This window comes from Paroedura picta, chromosome 2, assembly GCF_049243985.1.
Source record: "Paroedura picta isolate Pp20150507F chromosome 2, Ppicta_v3.0, whole genome shotgun sequence".
In the NCBI taxonomy this organism is placed as follows: domain Eukaryota; kingdom Metazoa; phylum Chordata; class Lepidosauria; order Squamata; family Gekkonidae; genus Paroedura; species Paroedura picta.
Genome location: NC_135370.1, coordinates 148,565,107 through 148,583,610, shown reverse-complemented (window position 1 = coordinate 148,583,610; position 18,504 = coordinate 148,565,107). Strand labels below are relative to the sequence as shown.

The window sequence follows — 18,504 nt, the reverse complement described above, 5'->3', positions numbered from 1 at the left end:
CGGATAGTATGTGATGGAAGACGGTCCCAAATCCAAATGGCGACGCATCACATGAAACAGATGGAGGTCTCTGAACTAGTATAGAGTTGTTTTCATATTTGTGAGGGCACTTCCAATGAGCATCTTTAACAGGTGATGAAAGGGTTCTGCTATAGATGTAGATTTATTGAAATATGGCTCCAAGGCAGCCATAAAACCAACACAATTTACAAAACCACATTCCAACTAATTGTGGCAATGTACTGTTATAGAGGCTTTGTGGTTTAAAGAAATGTGATTAAAAAAATTGAGCCCAGAAATGCTTGAAGATCTTCCTTGCATTTGATCTAGGTGCATTGTTGGGTGTAGGGTGCATACCGTCTGCATCCTTTTGGCATTTCAGAAGTGTGAACCTGGGAACTCACAGCTGGCATTTCTCTTTCTTAACTGTTATGCCTGAAAAATCAAACTTCTGCAGAACTTTTTTGAATTGATTCATGAGTTATGCCTTAAAGGAGGCTATAATTAACACATCATCAGAGTAAGCACAACCACAGGAATTCCTGCTAATAAGGTTTTCATGAAGTGCTGAAAGATTCCTGAAGCTGCTGAGATCCCAAAGTGAGGGCATTTCACACAAAAAGCCCTTCTGTGTGTAGTAATGGTTTGAGTATCTGCAGCTTTGTCGTTCACTATCAGTTGCTGATAGGCTTGAGCAAGGTTCAGTTTAGCAAAAACCTTTCCTTCTGCTAGGATAGACAACAACTGGTTTATGGCAGGCACTGAATACAGGTCTTGCTTGAGTGCCTTATTTTGTAATCCCCATAAATGCATGCATTGCCTTTATGCCAATAAAGGTATTCTGATTCTACCTATATTGCCATTTAGATTCAAGACAGAAACCATAAGGGTGTCCAAGGTTGCATGAGTTACTGGCTGTATAACTCCTTGTATTGATTAAGTTCTTCATCAATCTTTGTATCTATCAAGGCAAAAGGAACTTTCCAGTCCTTCAAACAAATGGGTGTCATGGTAGAGTCCATTTGAAAACTTGCTAGTGGACCTCTGTATGCTCCTAATGCCTCAGTGAATACTCATGGGAACTCCGATGCCAGTTCTTCCAGTATTGCTGGGTAGATACTCATTGAACATTGATTCCCAAAGGTGTAAATCCGATTCTTCCCAGCAGGCTTTTACAAAATCCCTTTTGCAGCTAGCAAGTGTAGTAGCTATCATAGCAAATGTCTACATCGCATCTTCCAAGGATCTGAATAATCTGCCAACTGTAGTCACTAAAGCAACATTTTGATCTGTGTAATTCAGGAGAATGGGCCTGGAATAGCTGTGGAAATGTGGTGCTCTCTATGATGGTGGATCCAGATCCAGCTCCAGCAGCAATTTACATTGCATGATTCTGACTATTTATCTCTACAGTGGCAATCATTTCTGGGCATTGCCCTCAACAGCATGAATATGTTGAGTGGAGCACAATGTTGCACTTCTTAGTAAGGGAAACCCTCCAAATTATGGGCAGTGCGAAGCCAAGTGCCTTTCTCCTACTCTCCTTGTTTTCTGGGAGTAGCCTTGAAAAAATCTGTGGCTTTTTTTTTGACAAATGTGATATTCCTCAGTCTGCTTTCACTTTGTTTATGTTGCCCTCCACAACTTAAACATATAGATCACAGAATCATAGAGTTGGAAGGTAACTCCAGGGTCATCTAGTCCAAACCCCCGCACAATGTAGGAACTCACAACTACCTGCCTACTCACAGTGACCCCAATTTCATGCCCAAAACGTGTTACTTGATTTATGCAATCCCACTGATGGAGTTGTGAGCCTTTGTACTTGCTTCTCATCTGATTCCTGAGTTTGATAGAGAATGTGGGCATCAGTGCGTTGCCTGTTATGAATTTCTCCGACATTGCATGAAGCAGCTCCAGCTGCTAATACTTGTCACTGTGCTGCGGTAAAAGTCAAATTCTGTTCAGAGAAGAGGAACTACCAGATGGCCGTATCCTTGACTCCACAAATGAGCCAATCTCATAACAAGCCTCCCAGAAGATATCCAAATTCACAATATTCAGCAAGGTGACACAGCTCTGGCTTGCAGATTATGCTTTAAAAAATAGAATCTCTGTAGAGTGGCAAATGGTGTTGGGCAAAAATGTGCCTTCAGCAGAGTTATCAGTTCATTGGTGCAACAGGTGCCATCAGAGAACGAAGAAAAGCAAGCAGATTGCATGCTTTTGTTTGGCCCCTTCCATCTCATTAGCTTATAGCTAGTAAAATAGATGGTCTTGTTAAAGTTGCCTTTGTACTGTGTCTGAGGAAGTGTGTGTGCACATGAAAGCTTACACCTGGAATAAAACTTGGTTAGTCTTAAAGGTGCCCACTGGACTCAACTTTGTTCTGCTGCTTCAAACCAGCATGGCTACCCACCTGAGCCTGTGGGGAGGGAGGGACTATGAAACAAGTATTGAGAACCTGGTTTAAGTGCACTCAGATATAAGTTAGATGAAGGGAAACAGATTTAAACTGGGAATTATAAGCCCTCCACAGTCTGTTTCTCACTGAGGCATCACTATTCATCTGTCTCAAAAAAATTCTATAGAATCTTGCTACAGCATTGTAGATAATAGTGAGCGCCTATAGTTAGACCTCACCTTTGTCCTAAATGCACAGGCTGATCTTACAAAAACTTAGTATTTTATTTTATCCTCATACCATCCAGCTGCCATACAGGGATGATACTGCTAACCAACATTACAAGGTTGTTAGCAATGATTCCTGGTATTGTTTATGCCCTTTAGAACACTCAAAAGCACAACATAATTGCCATCTGTTCTAGTTGCTCTTCTTGTTCTTTCATGGACTGTTCCAGGATTTTTTAAACAACAACAACAACAAAATCTCGCACAGGCAGGTTCAGGAAGCACAAGTAGTTCAAAAACAAGAGCTCAAATCAGGAACAGAAACTGCTAAAACAAATTTAAGTACTTTATTAAATGTCCAGTTCTCATTGCACTTGCTCTAGGTGTGGTTACATAAATCTGATCATATATAATATGAAATAATCACAAGCATTGGCTCCCTTACTGGAAGTACTTTCTTCTGATAATCTATTGTTATAATGTTATGCATCTTATATGTTTTTTAACAGCAGAAACTTTATGTTGGTGTTGCTTGTAGTTTAGCCATCAACAGCACAGGTTCACCAGCAGTGCACTCCTAAGAACAATTTCCTGGAAGTAAGCTCCACCATGAGTAGGACCTACTCAGGGCTGTGCACTCAAGAAGAAGAGTTGGTTCTTATATGCTGCTTTTCTCTACCCAAAGGAGTCTCAAAGAGTGGCTTACAATTGCCTTCCCTTTCCTCTCCCCACAACCTCACCTCCTTTCCTGGGTGAGGTTGATGAGGCTGAGAGAGCCCTGATATTTCTGTTTGGTCAGAACAGGTTTATCAGTGCCATGGCGAGCCCAAGGTCACTCAGCTGGTTGCAGGTGGGGGTGTGCGGAATCAAACCCAGCTCACCAGATTAGAAATCCGCACTCCTAACCACTGCACCAAGCTGGCTCAGTAGTCTGCTTGCTTATCTGTAGTGATTGAGACTTCTAGGAGGCAGACTTAGGAGTGTTCTTGAGATCGTTAGAATAGCTGGTCACTGACAAGAGGGTGTGAATACATTTTTAACTCACGAACAAAAATATTCCATCCACTCATTTCAAACCATGATGGGAACAGAACATCATGGTTTTACAGAATATTGACAGCAGTTTATTTCTTTTAAGACTTATGCCAATTAAACAGAGTTTTTCTAGACTCTGGTATCTGGAGTTGATATTGAGATCAGGACACTCGTCTGAAAAGAAACCCTTGGGTTGCAGACCTAATGGAAGCCGATGGACAGCTGTCTGTAGGATTTCCACCCAGGTCTGGGCTGATACAGCCATTCTTATGCTCATGAGAAGCTTTAAAGATGAGGAGCAGAAGGTATCAGGAGGGGAGTACTCTGCTAAATGAGGCCTCCGATTCATACATGAGGCTGAAGTTGGTTCCCAGTTCCTTCCTTTTTGGAAATCCAGTGGCAGATATTGAACTTCAGCCTCTTCAGTTCAAGACTATTTGAGTTTGAGACTTTGTAATATTTCTCCTGGCTCTTGCTGCCACTCCTTTCTGTTATGAATATAAATGCACCAACATAATAGATATACTTTCCAACGCATCTAATGAAGTGAGCTCTGATTCATGAAAATTTATATGCTGGGATAAATGTTGTTAGTTTTGAAGGTGCCATTGGACAATTTTTCCCCTGCGCACCTGGACTTAAGACTCCTTTTACTATGGATTTCATTGTTGGAAACCACTCCAGATATATCATAGAAAAGTGACCAAGAAGCCATGGAAATGAGTAAGCAAATAAATATATACATCTTGCTCAGGTTTAGGCCCAACATCACACATTATTTTCCCCAGTGAGAGCAACAAGGAGGGAGAGGGCTCCCGGGCATGACTAGAGGAATAAAACAAATTATTCTTGGCCCTTCATTCTTAGTCTAGACTCTAGACTAGTTTTTTCTATTGTTAATTTAAATAGTATAACGTTGAAAAGAAAAAAAACAGGATATGAAATGCTCTAAACAAACAGACTTTAAAAGCATACTGATTTTTAACAAGCTCTTGTGGACTAGCAGTGCAGTCCTTAGGGCTGCCAGGTCCACTCCAACCACCAGCAGGGGATGGGAGGGGTAGGGTTGTGAGATCCAGGTTGGGAAACTCCTGGAGATGTGGGGATGGGGATGGAGCCTGGAGAGAAGAGGGACCTCAGTGGCGTAGAATGCCCTCCAGAGCATCCATTTTCTCCAGTGTGGAGATGTTGTATTTCCCAAGGATCCCCAGGCCCCACCTAAAGGCTGGCATCTCTAGCAATCCTATGCAATCCTATGCACAGTGGCACCCTTCAACTTCAGCCTCATTGTCGATTGATTTAGAAGAGTATAAAAAGTTTGACCCAGCTGACAGATACTTGGTTGTACTTAGACCAGAGAAAAAAATTCTAAATGTGGGGTCCAAAAGGCCATGAAAAGCAAGACACTCCGTTTGTAAAGCTCAAATTTGTACAAGATAAGCAGAGTAGCCAATTTCAACAGCTATTGCTAGATAACAGGAAGATTCCTAGGAGGATTGTGTTATCGCCAATTATTGTTATTGTATCAGGTCACTGTGTGCTTATCTTGTATATACAGTTTCTCCATGAACTCTGGATAGAAATGTTGCCTTCCAAAACTCTTACGTTTCATGGTGGTGGTTGTTTTTTGCCCAAGTTTACATTCTACATACAGTAGAATGCACAACTCCAGGATATTTTGGATAACTGATCCAATTAAGTTAGCCATTTCAGGTCTGCTTCAGGATGGTGTTGGAACAGGCACCGCCCTGATTTCCCTTTGCTAGGAGAGAGAGGGGAAGTATATTTGTGATCTGGTTCACTCTGTATGTTGCTCTGAGCTGCTTCTGGTGAGATCGGGCTGTGCAATGCTTGGAGTCAAGTTGTCAGTGTCCCTTATGTCTTTGAACCAGAGCATCTCAGTTCATTCATCTCTGCAGAATTCCATGAGACCATGAGGAATCATTTGAAGATTGCAGCTTCTTCTAGAATCCCTTTAGCCCAGTTTACAAGGTCACAAAAGCTCAGTTGTTTGCACAAAACAATGATCATCTGCCTTGGTGTTATCGAAAGTTGATAACCAGCTTACTCAAGGGTCATTCAGGAAATTCCTTTCCATGTCCTTGTCAGATCAGCAAGAAGAATTTGGTACTAGCAAATTTTATGTTTTACTCCCAATTTGTTAGACATACCCCTTTAGCCTAGAAGAAATGAGCACAGCGGGACCGATCTGAAGGAGAGAAAGAAATAATAGAAAAGAGCTATAGGGAATGAAAAGGGGGGACAGCTCGACTACTATAATACATTGTGTGCAGAGTAGACTCTGAATGTTGTTTAAAACCTGACAGTCTTCAAGCAGTGGCTGGACAGACTTATCCCGAATGCTTTAGGCTGACTCTGCAGTGAGCAAGGAGTTGGACTAGATGGCCTGCTCCTAGGACAAATGCACATACAGACAATGGGGCCAAGTTGCACTCCAAGATAGCCTTGGACAAGTTCCAGTGTCCTACATCTTAAGTTTGGACCAATCCCTCTTGCTACATAATATTAGAATTATTTCATGTGCTCTGCAAAACTCTGCTATCTTGAAAGTTATGGTTCTAAGTTTTTTCATTTTAAAATATTAATATTATATTGTGATCACTACTTTAAAAAAATCTAGTAATACTTGGCTCTGGTGAATTCCTGGGAAGGTGTCCATTGCCAATCTAACGGCAGCAAGCAGAAAAGTTTCAGGGGGAGGTTATGACCTTAACTTCATTCACAACTTCAGCACAATGGACCCCCCCCCACACACACACACAGACACACACACACACATAATCTCACAGGGAAGAAATGGGACATAGGATTCTTATCTCACTATAGATGCTAATTTTTGGGCTCCAGTGTGGCAGTGTATGATATGTGGTGGTCTTATTTGAGATTTCAAAGCTTTTACATTTACTCAATGTTTGTCATGGGATTTGCAGATGAGGAACAAGGAAATATGAATAAGGAACTCCTGGTTTACAAGAAGGTTATTGTGTGCAGTGCAGAGAGCCTTCTGATGGTGTCATGGGAGACATGATGTGCTATAAACTTGCTAGAAATGCACTCTTAGATGGAGATAATGCTTGCAAGTTCAGTGGTATAATGTTGTAACTCTGCTTAGAATTCTACTATTAGACTATTTACACAAAAAGAAGATGTATTTGTTATGTAGACTTGAACATTTATACCACTGATCTGAAAACGCGTAAGATATAATCTTAAGATATAATAAACAAACTGATTGTTAAATGGATGCATTTAAAAATATATTTCTAAATTGACCTGAGTCAATTTGTGAAGGGGGGGGGGTTAGAAATATGAATGGATGAATGAATTCTGTTTTTCAACTGGTTTTCAACAAAATTGCAATCCTATGCAAATTGGACTGGGGGGGAAAGTCCCATTAAATTTAGTGGATGTACTTACAAGTCAACATGCACAGAATTGTCCTGAATATAAAGTCTGTGTTGAAGAATTTTCACCTCTTTAAAGAGGCACTGGTGATGCCCATCTAAAGAGGGTCTCTATAACAACAGTAAATCAAATACAATTATCAACATCAATGGGAGGCCTGGGCAGGAGGTGTCACAGAATAACAAATAATCTCCCTTGGAGGAAATGGCAGCCTTGGACAACAGCTTTGTAAGTATATCAGAGTCGATAAGTCCTTCAGTGATATTACACACACACACCCTATCCACTTCCATCACCAAACTCTACCCCCCAGGCATCACCCCCAAATATCCAGGAATTTCTCAAGCTGATGTTGGCAATCCCTGGTCAATAGTCCAAACTTATGTAACTGCCCAAATTTGAAGGTATTATTGGTTCCCCCAAAATTCCAGAACAGTAATACTTTCTTATTAGGACCAATATAATATAATAAGACCATATCTAATTCAGTAGAAAGGTTAAAGCTTGCACATACTTTGCTGCATTTTGGTTGTTACTAACAAAAAGCATTTACACAAGCTTCATTCTCAAAAGTTCATTTGCAGCTAGTGATCTCTCCCCCCCCCCCCTTGCCCCGCAGAGCTTGGTAGAACTATAGTTCCTTGTGACCATGTTCATCTCTTCCATCAGTGATTGATAAAACCTTGGACACATATATGTAATTTTGCATCATTTAATGTGCCATGTTAACACTTAAACTTTGTTGCAGTTCTGGGTTTTTTTTTTCTTGAGTTCTGGTTGGTTTTTGTACTCCTATTTCATTGTTTATTGATCATCCAATTTTCTTGATTGTATTGGCATTCTGCGTAATCCGCCTTGAGCCCTAGTGATAGATGCGGACAAGTAAGATAAATACATATCAACACAGAAATGACTAATTTGGAAGGGTTGTTTTGAATAGTCATCAAATTATCTGAAATTATCTCCAACGAGAATAATTATATATGTAGGGTTTTTAAAGAAAATAGCGGCCTAGGCGATTGAGTAACGATTATATCCTATACATTAATGAAAACTTCTCCCTTAGAGTCTCAGCGCCACTCAGTCAACAAGCTTAACCGAGGCACTTCCGCCAGGCTTCCTTCTGTAGACATATACCGCCGCCCCACATCACACACACATTTTCCACGGAACGTCATGTGACTTTTTCCGCCACACCTTCTTGTATTCCACAACTAATGACGTTTGAGATGGGCGGGACATATGGTCTTTCTGCACCAATAGCGAGGCAGTTCTGCGGGGCGCAAGATGGCGGCTCTGGCCGGGCTCGGTTGTTTTAGGACGCTGAGAACTTGCGGGCGAAGCAGGTCAGAAACAGCGGCGTCCTTGCTCTGTGACTGTCGGTTAAGCCCCCCCGCCCCCCCCCCCGCCAGCTGGACGGAAAGCGCTGAGGCTCTTTCTTCTCGCCGTTGCTGCTTCCAGCCCAGCCCTTATGGATGCCCCTAACCGCTGAGCCCGCAGCGCGCTCTCTCCCTCCTGGCGAGGGCATGGCTTTCCAGGGGGTGGGCGGCGGAGAGACCGAGGGTTTGTGCAGAGAGGCAACGAGAAGAAGGGCACCTTGTCTCCCTTGTTCAAGCAAGGAGCGGTTGAAGGCTGCGCCCATTCTGAGTGCGCTTCCCTGGGAGTAAGCTACCTAGTAGGGAATGGCTGCTGGTGCTCGGGCTGCCGAGTTGTTATGAGCTTCCCCCGCTGAATGCCGCTGAACCTTTCAGCGCTTCTTGAGCTGAAACCAACGGAGTCGGTTCTATAATATTATTGCTATTATTGTTGTTGTTTAATTTCTGTACTGCCCTTGCAGAAGACTGGCTTAGTCACTTGAGATGCCTGGGGAAATCCGAAATAGGCAAGAAGTGGTTTGTAGTGCTTGAGCCTATATCTCTGCTAGGTTTCCATCCTCCAGGTGGAGCCTGAAGGTCTCTCGTTACTACATCTGATCTCCACAAAATAAGAAATCAGATCTCTGGAGAAAGTGGACTCTATGTCATTGTACCATGCTGAGGCCCTCCCCTCCTTAAACCTTGCCCTCCCAACCCTGGCAACCCTTATGTGCAATCTCGGTTAATGTACAGTCTCTCTCATTCACAGAGAAATGATTTGAAGCTTGCATTTCAAGTCATGATATGACAAGAGAAAATATAACCTTGTTAGGCTTGTCGCTTTCACTGTTGTTTTGATTGCTGTGCCTAAAGCTCTCTCAGCCTCACCCTGCCCCACGGGGTGTCTCTTGTGAGGAGAGGGAAGGTGATTGTAAGCTGCTTTGAGACTCCTTTGGATAGAGAAAAAGCAGCATATAAAAACCAACTCTTCTCCTTTTTGTGGGGGGGGGGCAGTGTTGTCCCTGGAAGTCTACTGTAGTTTGCAAGTATATAAATGCTCGTTTAGCAGTGCTGTTGAAAAAGAAATGTAGGTTGTAAGTCACTGGCTGAAATGTTCACACAGCAAGTTTGTTTATTGAACTCTGGAATTCTGTCATCTGACATTGCAGCTCTGACACAAACATTTAAGGAACAAAACAGCAAATGGCCCATGGAAGGGTGTTAAAGAAAAATGGAAAGGCTCAAGATTAAAAGAAGTTGTCTTTTTGTGCTGCTTAATTAGCGTAGGGGTCTCACAACCAGGAGGCTGTATTGAGGGCAGGAGCTTAGGAGGGTTCAGGCAGGGTTCAGGCATATGGATAATGACACCAATGCAGCGGGATAACTACAGATGACTGTTTGGTTTGTGATGTGTCTAAGGCTGTCCAGAGCAGGGAACAGACGAAAATAACTGCTTCTCATTTCAGTCAAATGGTTTCCTTTTCCCTCTCTATAACCTGTATAGGGCATCTGCCTCTGTATTTTAGCAAGGCAGTTAAGGCCACAATGAAGTTATTATAGAGAACAACTTCTCCCATCTGATCAGAAGATAGCAAACACTGTCACAATAAATCTCCTGTAGCTGTGGAACAAAAACCTGTTATGTCTTTCCCCTTGTGTTTGCTTAAATGCCAAGTGTTCATGAATGCTTTGCTTTATTTTTTTAAAAGGTCCACCCTGTATGATGGCGAAAGGAAGCAATGCTCAAGTAAAGAGAAAGAAAGGGGCAGAAAAAAAGCATGGCTAGCACTTTTGTGCCTCACTTGGTTATGTCTAGTCTTAGCTTCTCACCCCCTAGTAAAAGTTAAAAGTCGTCTTCAATATTCTAACAGAAGGGTGGGTAGGATTTATTTTTTTACAATAGTGCAATCCTAAACAGAGTTGCACAGGGTTTTGTTTTTTGTTTTTTAGTCATTGGCCTTAGAAGGGTATAGTCCTGTTTAGGTTGACACTGTTAGGCCCAAATAGAATGTGGATTTTCTCTCAAGTTTTCATATTACCCTAAATGCAGCTTTTAAAAGAGCAATGATTTTCCTTGCCTGGGATGAAACGTTCCAAAACAGCACAGATTCTATGAAGGAGACCATTCTTTAGTTCTTTGGAATCTGTTTTCTACTAGAGGCTTACTTGTTAACATGGTGAAGTGATCAGAGTAATAGATTATGACTTGGTAGACCTGTGTTGAATGTTTATTGCCTTGAAAACCCTACAGCAGGGCTCTCCTGCCTTTTTGGACCAGTGGGTTCCTTTGGAATTCCGACACAGGGTGGGGGGGATAACCACAAAAGAACTGCTGCAAAAGGCAGAGTGCAAGGGAGAAGGGGGTGATTTAAAAAAATATATACTAGGTAGGAAGAGAGGGAAAATACAATCAACATTGGTGGCAGCAGCCATTGAAACAATGTTATCCTAATCTGCCCAGCCAGTCAGATCTCCAGTGGTCAGTCAGAAGCTTTGCTGAGCAGGTGCCCCTCTTAGTTTCTAATAACTGGCCCCTCTTAGTTTCTAATAACACTTGATGGGTACAAGGAAACATGGGCACCACATTGGGGACCAGTGCCCTATATGCTTGCCATAAGTCAGGTGTAACTTGAGAGCAAAAAACAATAGACAGTATTGCAAGCCATGGTTGCTGTGAAACTTACTGGTGATCTTGAGTCAGTCACACTCTCCCAGACTTACCCACCTCACTTGGTGGCTGGGATGATAAAACAGAAGAAGAGAGAATCATGGACTTATTTACTACATTTTTATATCACTGTTCTCCCCAATGGATACAGCAAATAGCTTACAATATTTTCCCCTCTCTCTCTTTATCCTCATAACAGCCCTGTGAGATAGGTTAGGCTGAGCATCTGTGGCTGACATGAGTTAACCCAGCAGCCTTCCCTGGGTTCTTGAAGAAAAAGTGAGGCTAAAATACACTAAATAAATAAAAATGAACAGAGAATTAGGAAATATAGGTGTTGGTGTGCTCTGCTTTCCTTCCACGGTGTTCAGTGGAGAACAGCACCTCACAATCCGATCCCATACTCTTTGGGTCTTCTAGTGGAAAGTCTCTGCCTAATCCAGCCTTTCCCAATTTTGAGAAACCCCTGAAACATTCTTCAGGTTTTGAGAAACCCTAGAAGTGGCGTGATGGTGTAGAATATGGTTCAGAAACATAGCTCTGTACATATGCCCCCTGGAGCTCCTTCCTTTCCCACCTTCTACAGGCCCATCATTGACCATTGGAGGGGTAGGTCACCCAATCAATGTTTAACAAACTTTAAAAATCATTAAAAAAAGAACTCCCACCCATTCAGGAAACCCTTCCAGGGCCACCAAGAAACCCCAGGTTTTCATGAAGCCCTAGTTGGGAAAGCCTGGCCTAACCAGACAGGCGTTATAGATGCTTCATCTAGAACCAGGATGGTGTAGTGGTTAAAAGCGACAGCCTGTAATCTGGAGCCTCCACCTCCACATGCAGCCATCTGGGTGACCTTGAGCTAATCTGGTTCTCTCAGCAACACCTACCTCACTAGGACCGTTTATGCACTGGGCACTTTACTGCCCCAGTTCTCGTGCAGGAGCACAAATAGGGGGCGGATGTGGTGCACTGGGCCAAATGCACCCCTGTGTGAGTGCAGGAAGTGGTGGGGCCACCTGCCACGACTAAAACTCCAGCCTGTAACCCAGCATGAAACCTCTAGTGCATAAACGGTCTAGGAGAGGAAGAGAAGGGGATTGTAAGCCACTTTGAGACTCCTCTGGGTAGTGAAAAGCAGAGTATGAAAACCAACTCTTCACATCATGGTTACAGAACCTCCACACTTAACCTGCTGCCTCTATAGGCTGGGAATTCTCCAAAGGACACCTGTACCTACAGTTTGAATGTTCTTGATCTGTTGGCAGTTTCCTCTCGCTTTTACATGTCCCCGCCTCCCTCATGGTTCTTATGCTGTCTTCATGCCTTGTATCTCCTGTCTGCTGTACTTTCTTCCCAACAACTTACTTTTCATTTCATGTTTTTCCTATGCAGCCCTAGCTATGCTCTCTGGCACCCGGTGAGAGCCCCGTCCCAGACCTCTCAGAACAGTGCCTGTGTTCCAAGGATAAGAGGGCAGTTGGTGGCATCATCTGCCCCTGGAGAGAGACAGAGCGATTCACATGACGGACAGATCTACCTTAGTGAAAGTTGTATAAAAGTATGACTCCTTCACAGTCACCAAACCTGTGTGCTACATGTCATGTTGTATAATGCCTCCTGGATTTTTGAGTGGCCTAATACTTGTGTGCCTATGCAGCATGCTCTCTCTTTCTCTGTACATTTTAAAATTATGTAGTCATTGGTAATAGTAAGGCTGCTGTAGTTCTAAAGGGAGTTTTATTATTATTTGTATTATTTTACTAGCAGTCTGTGATCTGCCCATTTAAATGCTCTATATACTTTACTATACATATGGACCAGAGAGCCAGCACGGTAGTGGTTAAGAGTGATAGACTCTAATTTAGGGAATTGGGTTTGAGTCCCTACTCCTCCACATGAAGTGTTGAGTGACCGCTTCCCAGAACTCTCTTAGCCCCACCTGCCTCATAAAGTGCCTGTTAGGAAGGTAAGCTGCTTTGAGACTCCTTAAGGTATAAAAACCTACTCTTCTCATAATTTGCAGTGGCATAGTAAAGTGTGTTTCCAATGAAACACTTGATTTGGAGGGAGAGTTTAGCCTGCTCTGCACTGTGTTAGAGACAAACGACATGAATCTGAGTTTTGTGAATAATTCCCAATAAACTCATTTCTGGAGCCCGGCACCTGAAGTGGTACCTGTGGGAGTAATGGGCTGTGACTGGCCTCTCTGTTCTGCACTTTGCATTCTCTCTAGTGATCCAGGCCCTTTCAAGGGCTCTTAACTTGTTAGACTTTCAAGTAGCTACTAAATATTTGCATGGCACTCTTGCCCATCTTTTTAGCGCTCTATTTTCTGTTGCAACAGAGGCTACTGGAGATTACAGAAGGGTCTGAATTTCTCCGGCTGCAAGTGGAAGGAGGTGGCTGTTCAGGTTTCCAGTATAAGTTTTCATTGGATACAGTTGTCAATTCTGATGACAGGTAAGGGCATAGATAACATTGTGTGTGTGTGGGGGGGGGGGGGGAATTGGTCTGTGCTAGTGTAGAGAATCCCATTTTATAGATTCCCATCACCCTAGTAAAAAGACAGGGTTCTGTTGTGGGTACAGATCACTTCCAAGGAGCCTTCCAACCCCACAGCTGCCTTCTTCGGTCTTGGAGCAGGCAACTGGCTGCCACTGCTAGAGCTTGACCAAGGGTGGGGTGGGGGCAACCAACCAGAGGGAGAGATCCTCCAGTGAGGAAGGTACAGTGAGCAATAAGGATCTTGAAAGAGGCAAATATAAATAACTGGGAGCCAAGCCCGTCGCATTCAGGAATACAACAGGTGCTAGATGGGGGGGGGGGGAGATGGAAGAACTCTGCAGATGGCCTCTCCCTCCCCCCAGGATCTGGAAAGGCTGGAGGCCCCCAGGAAGGGAACTTACCAGCAGGGACAGCTCTCACGCACCAGGGTTCTGCAGCCTCTGAGCCTTGGTGGGAAGTGGAAGAAGGAGGGGGTGGTCAAGGGTGGGGGATGGAAGGGGATTGGCTGGCCACTGGACAAAGAAGGCAAGCTGGTTGGAGGAGGAGGCACTCAGGGGTGGGACATCCTCCCTGAGTGGGTGTTATGCTGAATGGCACTTAAGCCATGAGACACACTCCTCCAAGGCCTTACCAGGAATATTATGTGGAACAGACATGGAACTAACACGTGTATTAATAAAATAATATCATAGCATTGTGACAATGAAAGAGTGCAAGCAACTGTATAATTACAAAATACTAATGAACTTGGCAAGAGTGAATAAATAATAAATGAAAGAAAGGGAGGTTGACATTATATGCAGAGTTCATAGCCAAGAAAAGAACGTAAAGATCCAAAGTGTGCAAAAAAGACAAGGTCCAAGGTATAATTCATCTTGACATTGATGTATCTTTTTTTTGTTTGTACAATCAATTTTTTTCAACTTTCTAAAGTTAAAATAATCAACATGAGTCTTGTGGCAGCAGACAATCAAATATAAACAGTAGTGGCTTGATTCTAAGGTCAATACTGTATTTTCTCCAATAATATGGCATCTGTATGACAACAACTTCTGGGGGAAAAATCTTCTAACTCACAAAGTTAAGCAAATCTAAGTGATCTCACATTGTTGCTAATGGCCACCCTCCCTCCCATGTCCATGCCTCCTTGTGGCCTCCTATTGGTTGCCAACCCAGGACTGGCAGCCATATTCATTGCAGTGCTGCAGAACATGAGACATCCATGAAGGTTTCTCTGATTCTCCCTAACAGTCACTTCCATTGCATATTCTTTCCAAGCCTCACAGGAACATTGTAAATCAGGTCATGGATTTGCACATTAAATTAGTATCCTCCTCTAAATTCCCATGGAGAAACTAAGCAATTAACAAAATCAAACATTGTATTAAATATTAAATCAAAGTAACAAGATAAAATTAATCAAAAAACAGGAGCTAGGGCCATGTTTAAAAACTCAACATGCATTTAGCTAAACATGCATTGGAAAAGGAGCATTTTCATTAGGCTCTGGAAAGTAGGACTGGCAGTTGCCCGGTCATGGTAGGCAAACTCCTGCCCCTGCTTGCTCTTGAGTAACAGAGAAGTGGGAGAGAATAGGAATCAGGGGGCGATGTTGCAGATGAGACATTATCACTTCTGACTGCAATATCTTCAGTGGTCTATGAATTTCTCCAATCTCTATCGTCTTTACCATAGGAATTGCGGGAATTCCTAATGAATTGCTGACATGGTGATGTCACTTTTGGTTGGTCAAATGGAATTGATGTGACCTTGGCAGTGATGCCCCCCCCCCTCCTGCTTCCTGGGGTTGCTGGAACGGGTAGCAGCCATACCTGTAAACTTGAATGGTTGGACTAAGGCAGATCCAGAATTGTGACAAAGAAAATTCTGCTCTTGGTGACTTCTGGAATTGCATTATGGCTAGATGTTATCATGTGTAGTACAGGTTCACCTGCCAGACTTTTAAAGGGAACTTCAAAGAGAACAGGCATTCTCTAGGACAGTGGTTCTCAACCTTCCTAATGCCGCGACCTTTTAATACAGTTCCTCATGTTGTGGTGACCCCCAACCATAAAATTATGCAAGTGTTCTTTCACCGAAATTAAACCAAAACTGACCAATAGTGTGAAGATCCATTGTTCATGATTGTATATAAATTGTTTTTATTTTTCCTGGGGTTTCTCAGTTCGGTTCTGCCTCTTGTGCCACCATGCCGATCTTGCTCTTTTCCACTGCTCCAGACAGATGAACATTCTATCTTGATCTACCCCACAAAGCTGTTGTGTGGATGGCGCTCCCGCTTGCTAAGCTGCTTGCCCTGCCACGACCCTTGTAAAAGTGTCGTTGGCCCCCAAAGGGGTCCCGACCCCCAGGCTGAGAACCACTGCTCTAGGGTCTTGCAGACTGTAGTGCCCATAATGTCTACAAGGTATTGCTGATGGATTGTGCACTGGTGTATCCCCAAAAATTCTTTTGCATATATGATCTGTGGAACAGAGGCAACTGTTTGTGGGTTTGTCTTCTTCCAATCTCTCTGTGCTTGTTTCCTAAAAGTCCATCTGCATCTTTTTCTTCAGGGTTTTTGAACAAGGGAGTGCCCGGGTAGTTGTGGATTTGGACAGCCTGAACTTTGTGAAAGGGGCAATGGTGGACTTCAACCAGGAGTTAATTCGCAGCTCCTTCCAGGTGGTGAACAATCCCCAAGCTGAGCAGGGCTGCTCCTGCGGATCATCATTCTCGGTTAAGCTCTGATTGAGTTTCTCCATGTGGACAGTAGTGGACACTGAGTGATCACTGGTTGCCTTGTTTCTCTTCAGTTTTTTTGAGCAACTGGTACAGTCTGTTGTATGATACAAGTATGCACGCATACCTTGAGCTCTTGGGGCAGAATCTCCAACAGAAGCTGATCTCTCCAAGGCAAAATGTGAATTAGGCTTGTCTCCTTTGTTGTCTTTGAATCATATGATGACTTCCATGTAGCATCTAAAACAGTAAGGCCAGTGGAGAAATATTTGTACATACCTTTGTGATTTGCAATGTTTTAGGGTTGTTTAAAGCATACGTTTCTTACATTTCACTTTCATGTATGTCATCAGATCTTTTCATACCTGATTTGGGCAAAAATGCGTATATAGAGGGGTTTGATTGAGGTCTTCTGATCCTGTCCCTCATGGCCATGCTCTCAAAAGCAGTTTATATGAAGTCTACATGTGTATGCTGAATATGTGTAGATGTCAATAACAGATAATACAGCTCACTGGAAAATTTGCTCCTTGTGAAAATAATCCTTTTGAATCCATGGAGGTCAAGAGCAAAGTCTGCAGACATAGGCCCTGCATCTCCTCCATGTGTTTGTTTGACTGTATGACAACATATATATAAAATATGCCCAAATGTTGTAGGAATTCAACACGAAATTCTTAGGCATCTGACTTAGATCCCACCAAACACTTCTGCCGGTGGAAGTATTTTCAGCAGCTATGCACTTCCCTCTATGGGACTGAATTCAATTGGTTACTTGCTGACTCTGAGGCTCCTTATCTTCTTCCCCAACAATATAAACCTGCAACTCCAGATTCTTTCCCTCTGTTGTTCCCGCAAAAGGAGGCTTCCTACTTAGATTGGTTGGAGTTGTACATGTTCTTTAAATTGCTATTTTTCTTTTGGAATTTGGCAGTGAGATGGTTTGCAATGCAATGTCGAGGGGAATTATTTTTCATAATGAGATTTTCATTCTTTGTCTCTCAGTTATTTTCCTCTTGGTTTCTGTTCAAAGGTGCTAAGAGATTTATGCACTAAATAAAGCAAAACAAAAATACTTTTTCTTTTGTTTAGTATAGGTATTTTTATTGGAAAGTAAGGGAAGACTTGTATAATTGCAGTGCAGGATAATATATTGCCGTAGTTTTTCCTTTAAAATCAGCTAGAATTTGAAAGCTTTTATTTTCTGGCAAAGAACTGGGCTATTTTGAAGACATTTTTCTTTGGCCATAAATCCTGGAAATAATTAGTAGACTGTTTCACAAGGCTCCAAGATTGTTTATCCGAGGAAAGTATACATGTACATTCATCAGCACCATTTAATGCTCCAAATGATTCATTACTCTTTAAAATGATCTCCAATACTGATCTCAACAGAAGCACCACTTTGCACATATGTCACATACTTGATTGCTGCTTCATGGGTTAGGGAAGCCAGAGTTTTCTTTTTGTTGTCGGCGTAACTGTCCTATAATTAACAAAGCAAGGGTGTTTGTCTCTAGAATACCATTAGATGAACAACCAGTCACTCACGTTTGGAAAACAACAACAACAGGGAAATGGTGGCTTAGCAGATAACACTCCCAAGAAAAGGGGCATGTCAAAAATAATATTGACTTTGATTCATTTTGCTTTTTGGCCAATGTGGTAAAAGTGACCTACAAATGCAAACTACTGCAGTGCATCTTCCTTTTAGGGAAGAGCAGTAGAGTGTGGTGTGTCGCCTTCTTTTGTATTGCTCTTTTGAGCGATGAACACTAAGTGCAAAGTGACTTTGATTGGCTGGGGTCAGGAAGGCAAACTGTTTTCTCTCTCCTAGGTCATGTCATTGCTTTTGGTGAGGGCAGTGAGTACCTTATTTGAACAGGCCTCTCTCCATCTCTCTATGTATTTTGAGGGTGTTTTGGTACAGGGCCAAAGGGATGTCAGCAGTGCCAAGCATTTGTATGATGTTGCACTGCATAAGTGTCTTCTAAAACATTGATTAATAGCATACTGCTGCGTAGCTCTGTAGAGTAGATTACTGTGGCACAAGTTCTTGTCAGGGCTCTAGTCAGAACAAACCTTGACCCGGATAACCTAGGCTAGCCAGATTTCGTCAGATTTTGGAAGCTCAGCAGAGTG

General features: G+C 42.7%; 1 protein-coding gene across 2 annotated transcripts; it reads left to right on the top strand.

The window, feature by feature from the left end:
• Positions 1-8,295: 8,295 nt before the first annotated feature.
• Positions 8,296-17,437, top strand: ISCA2 (iron-sulfur cluster assembly 2). Of its 2 annotated transcripts, none has more exons than XM_077323232.1 (4): positions 8,296-8,438; positions 12,508-12,673; positions 13,460-13,575; positions 16,197-17,437. In XM_077323232.1, the coding sequence occupies exons 1-4, from the start codon at positions 8,380-8,382 to the stop codon at positions 16,369-16,371; spliced, it is 516 nt and encodes a 171-aa protein (XP_077179347.1). In that variant the 5' UTR covers positions 8,296-8,379; the 3' UTR covers positions 16,372-17,437. The 2 variants fall into 2 exon arrangements, with proteins under 2 accessions (XP_077179347.1, XP_077179346.1); XM_077323231.1 differs by lacking the exon at positions 8,296-8,438 and adding an exon at positions 8,520-8,755.
• Positions 17,438-18,504: the final 1,067 nt, after the last annotated feature.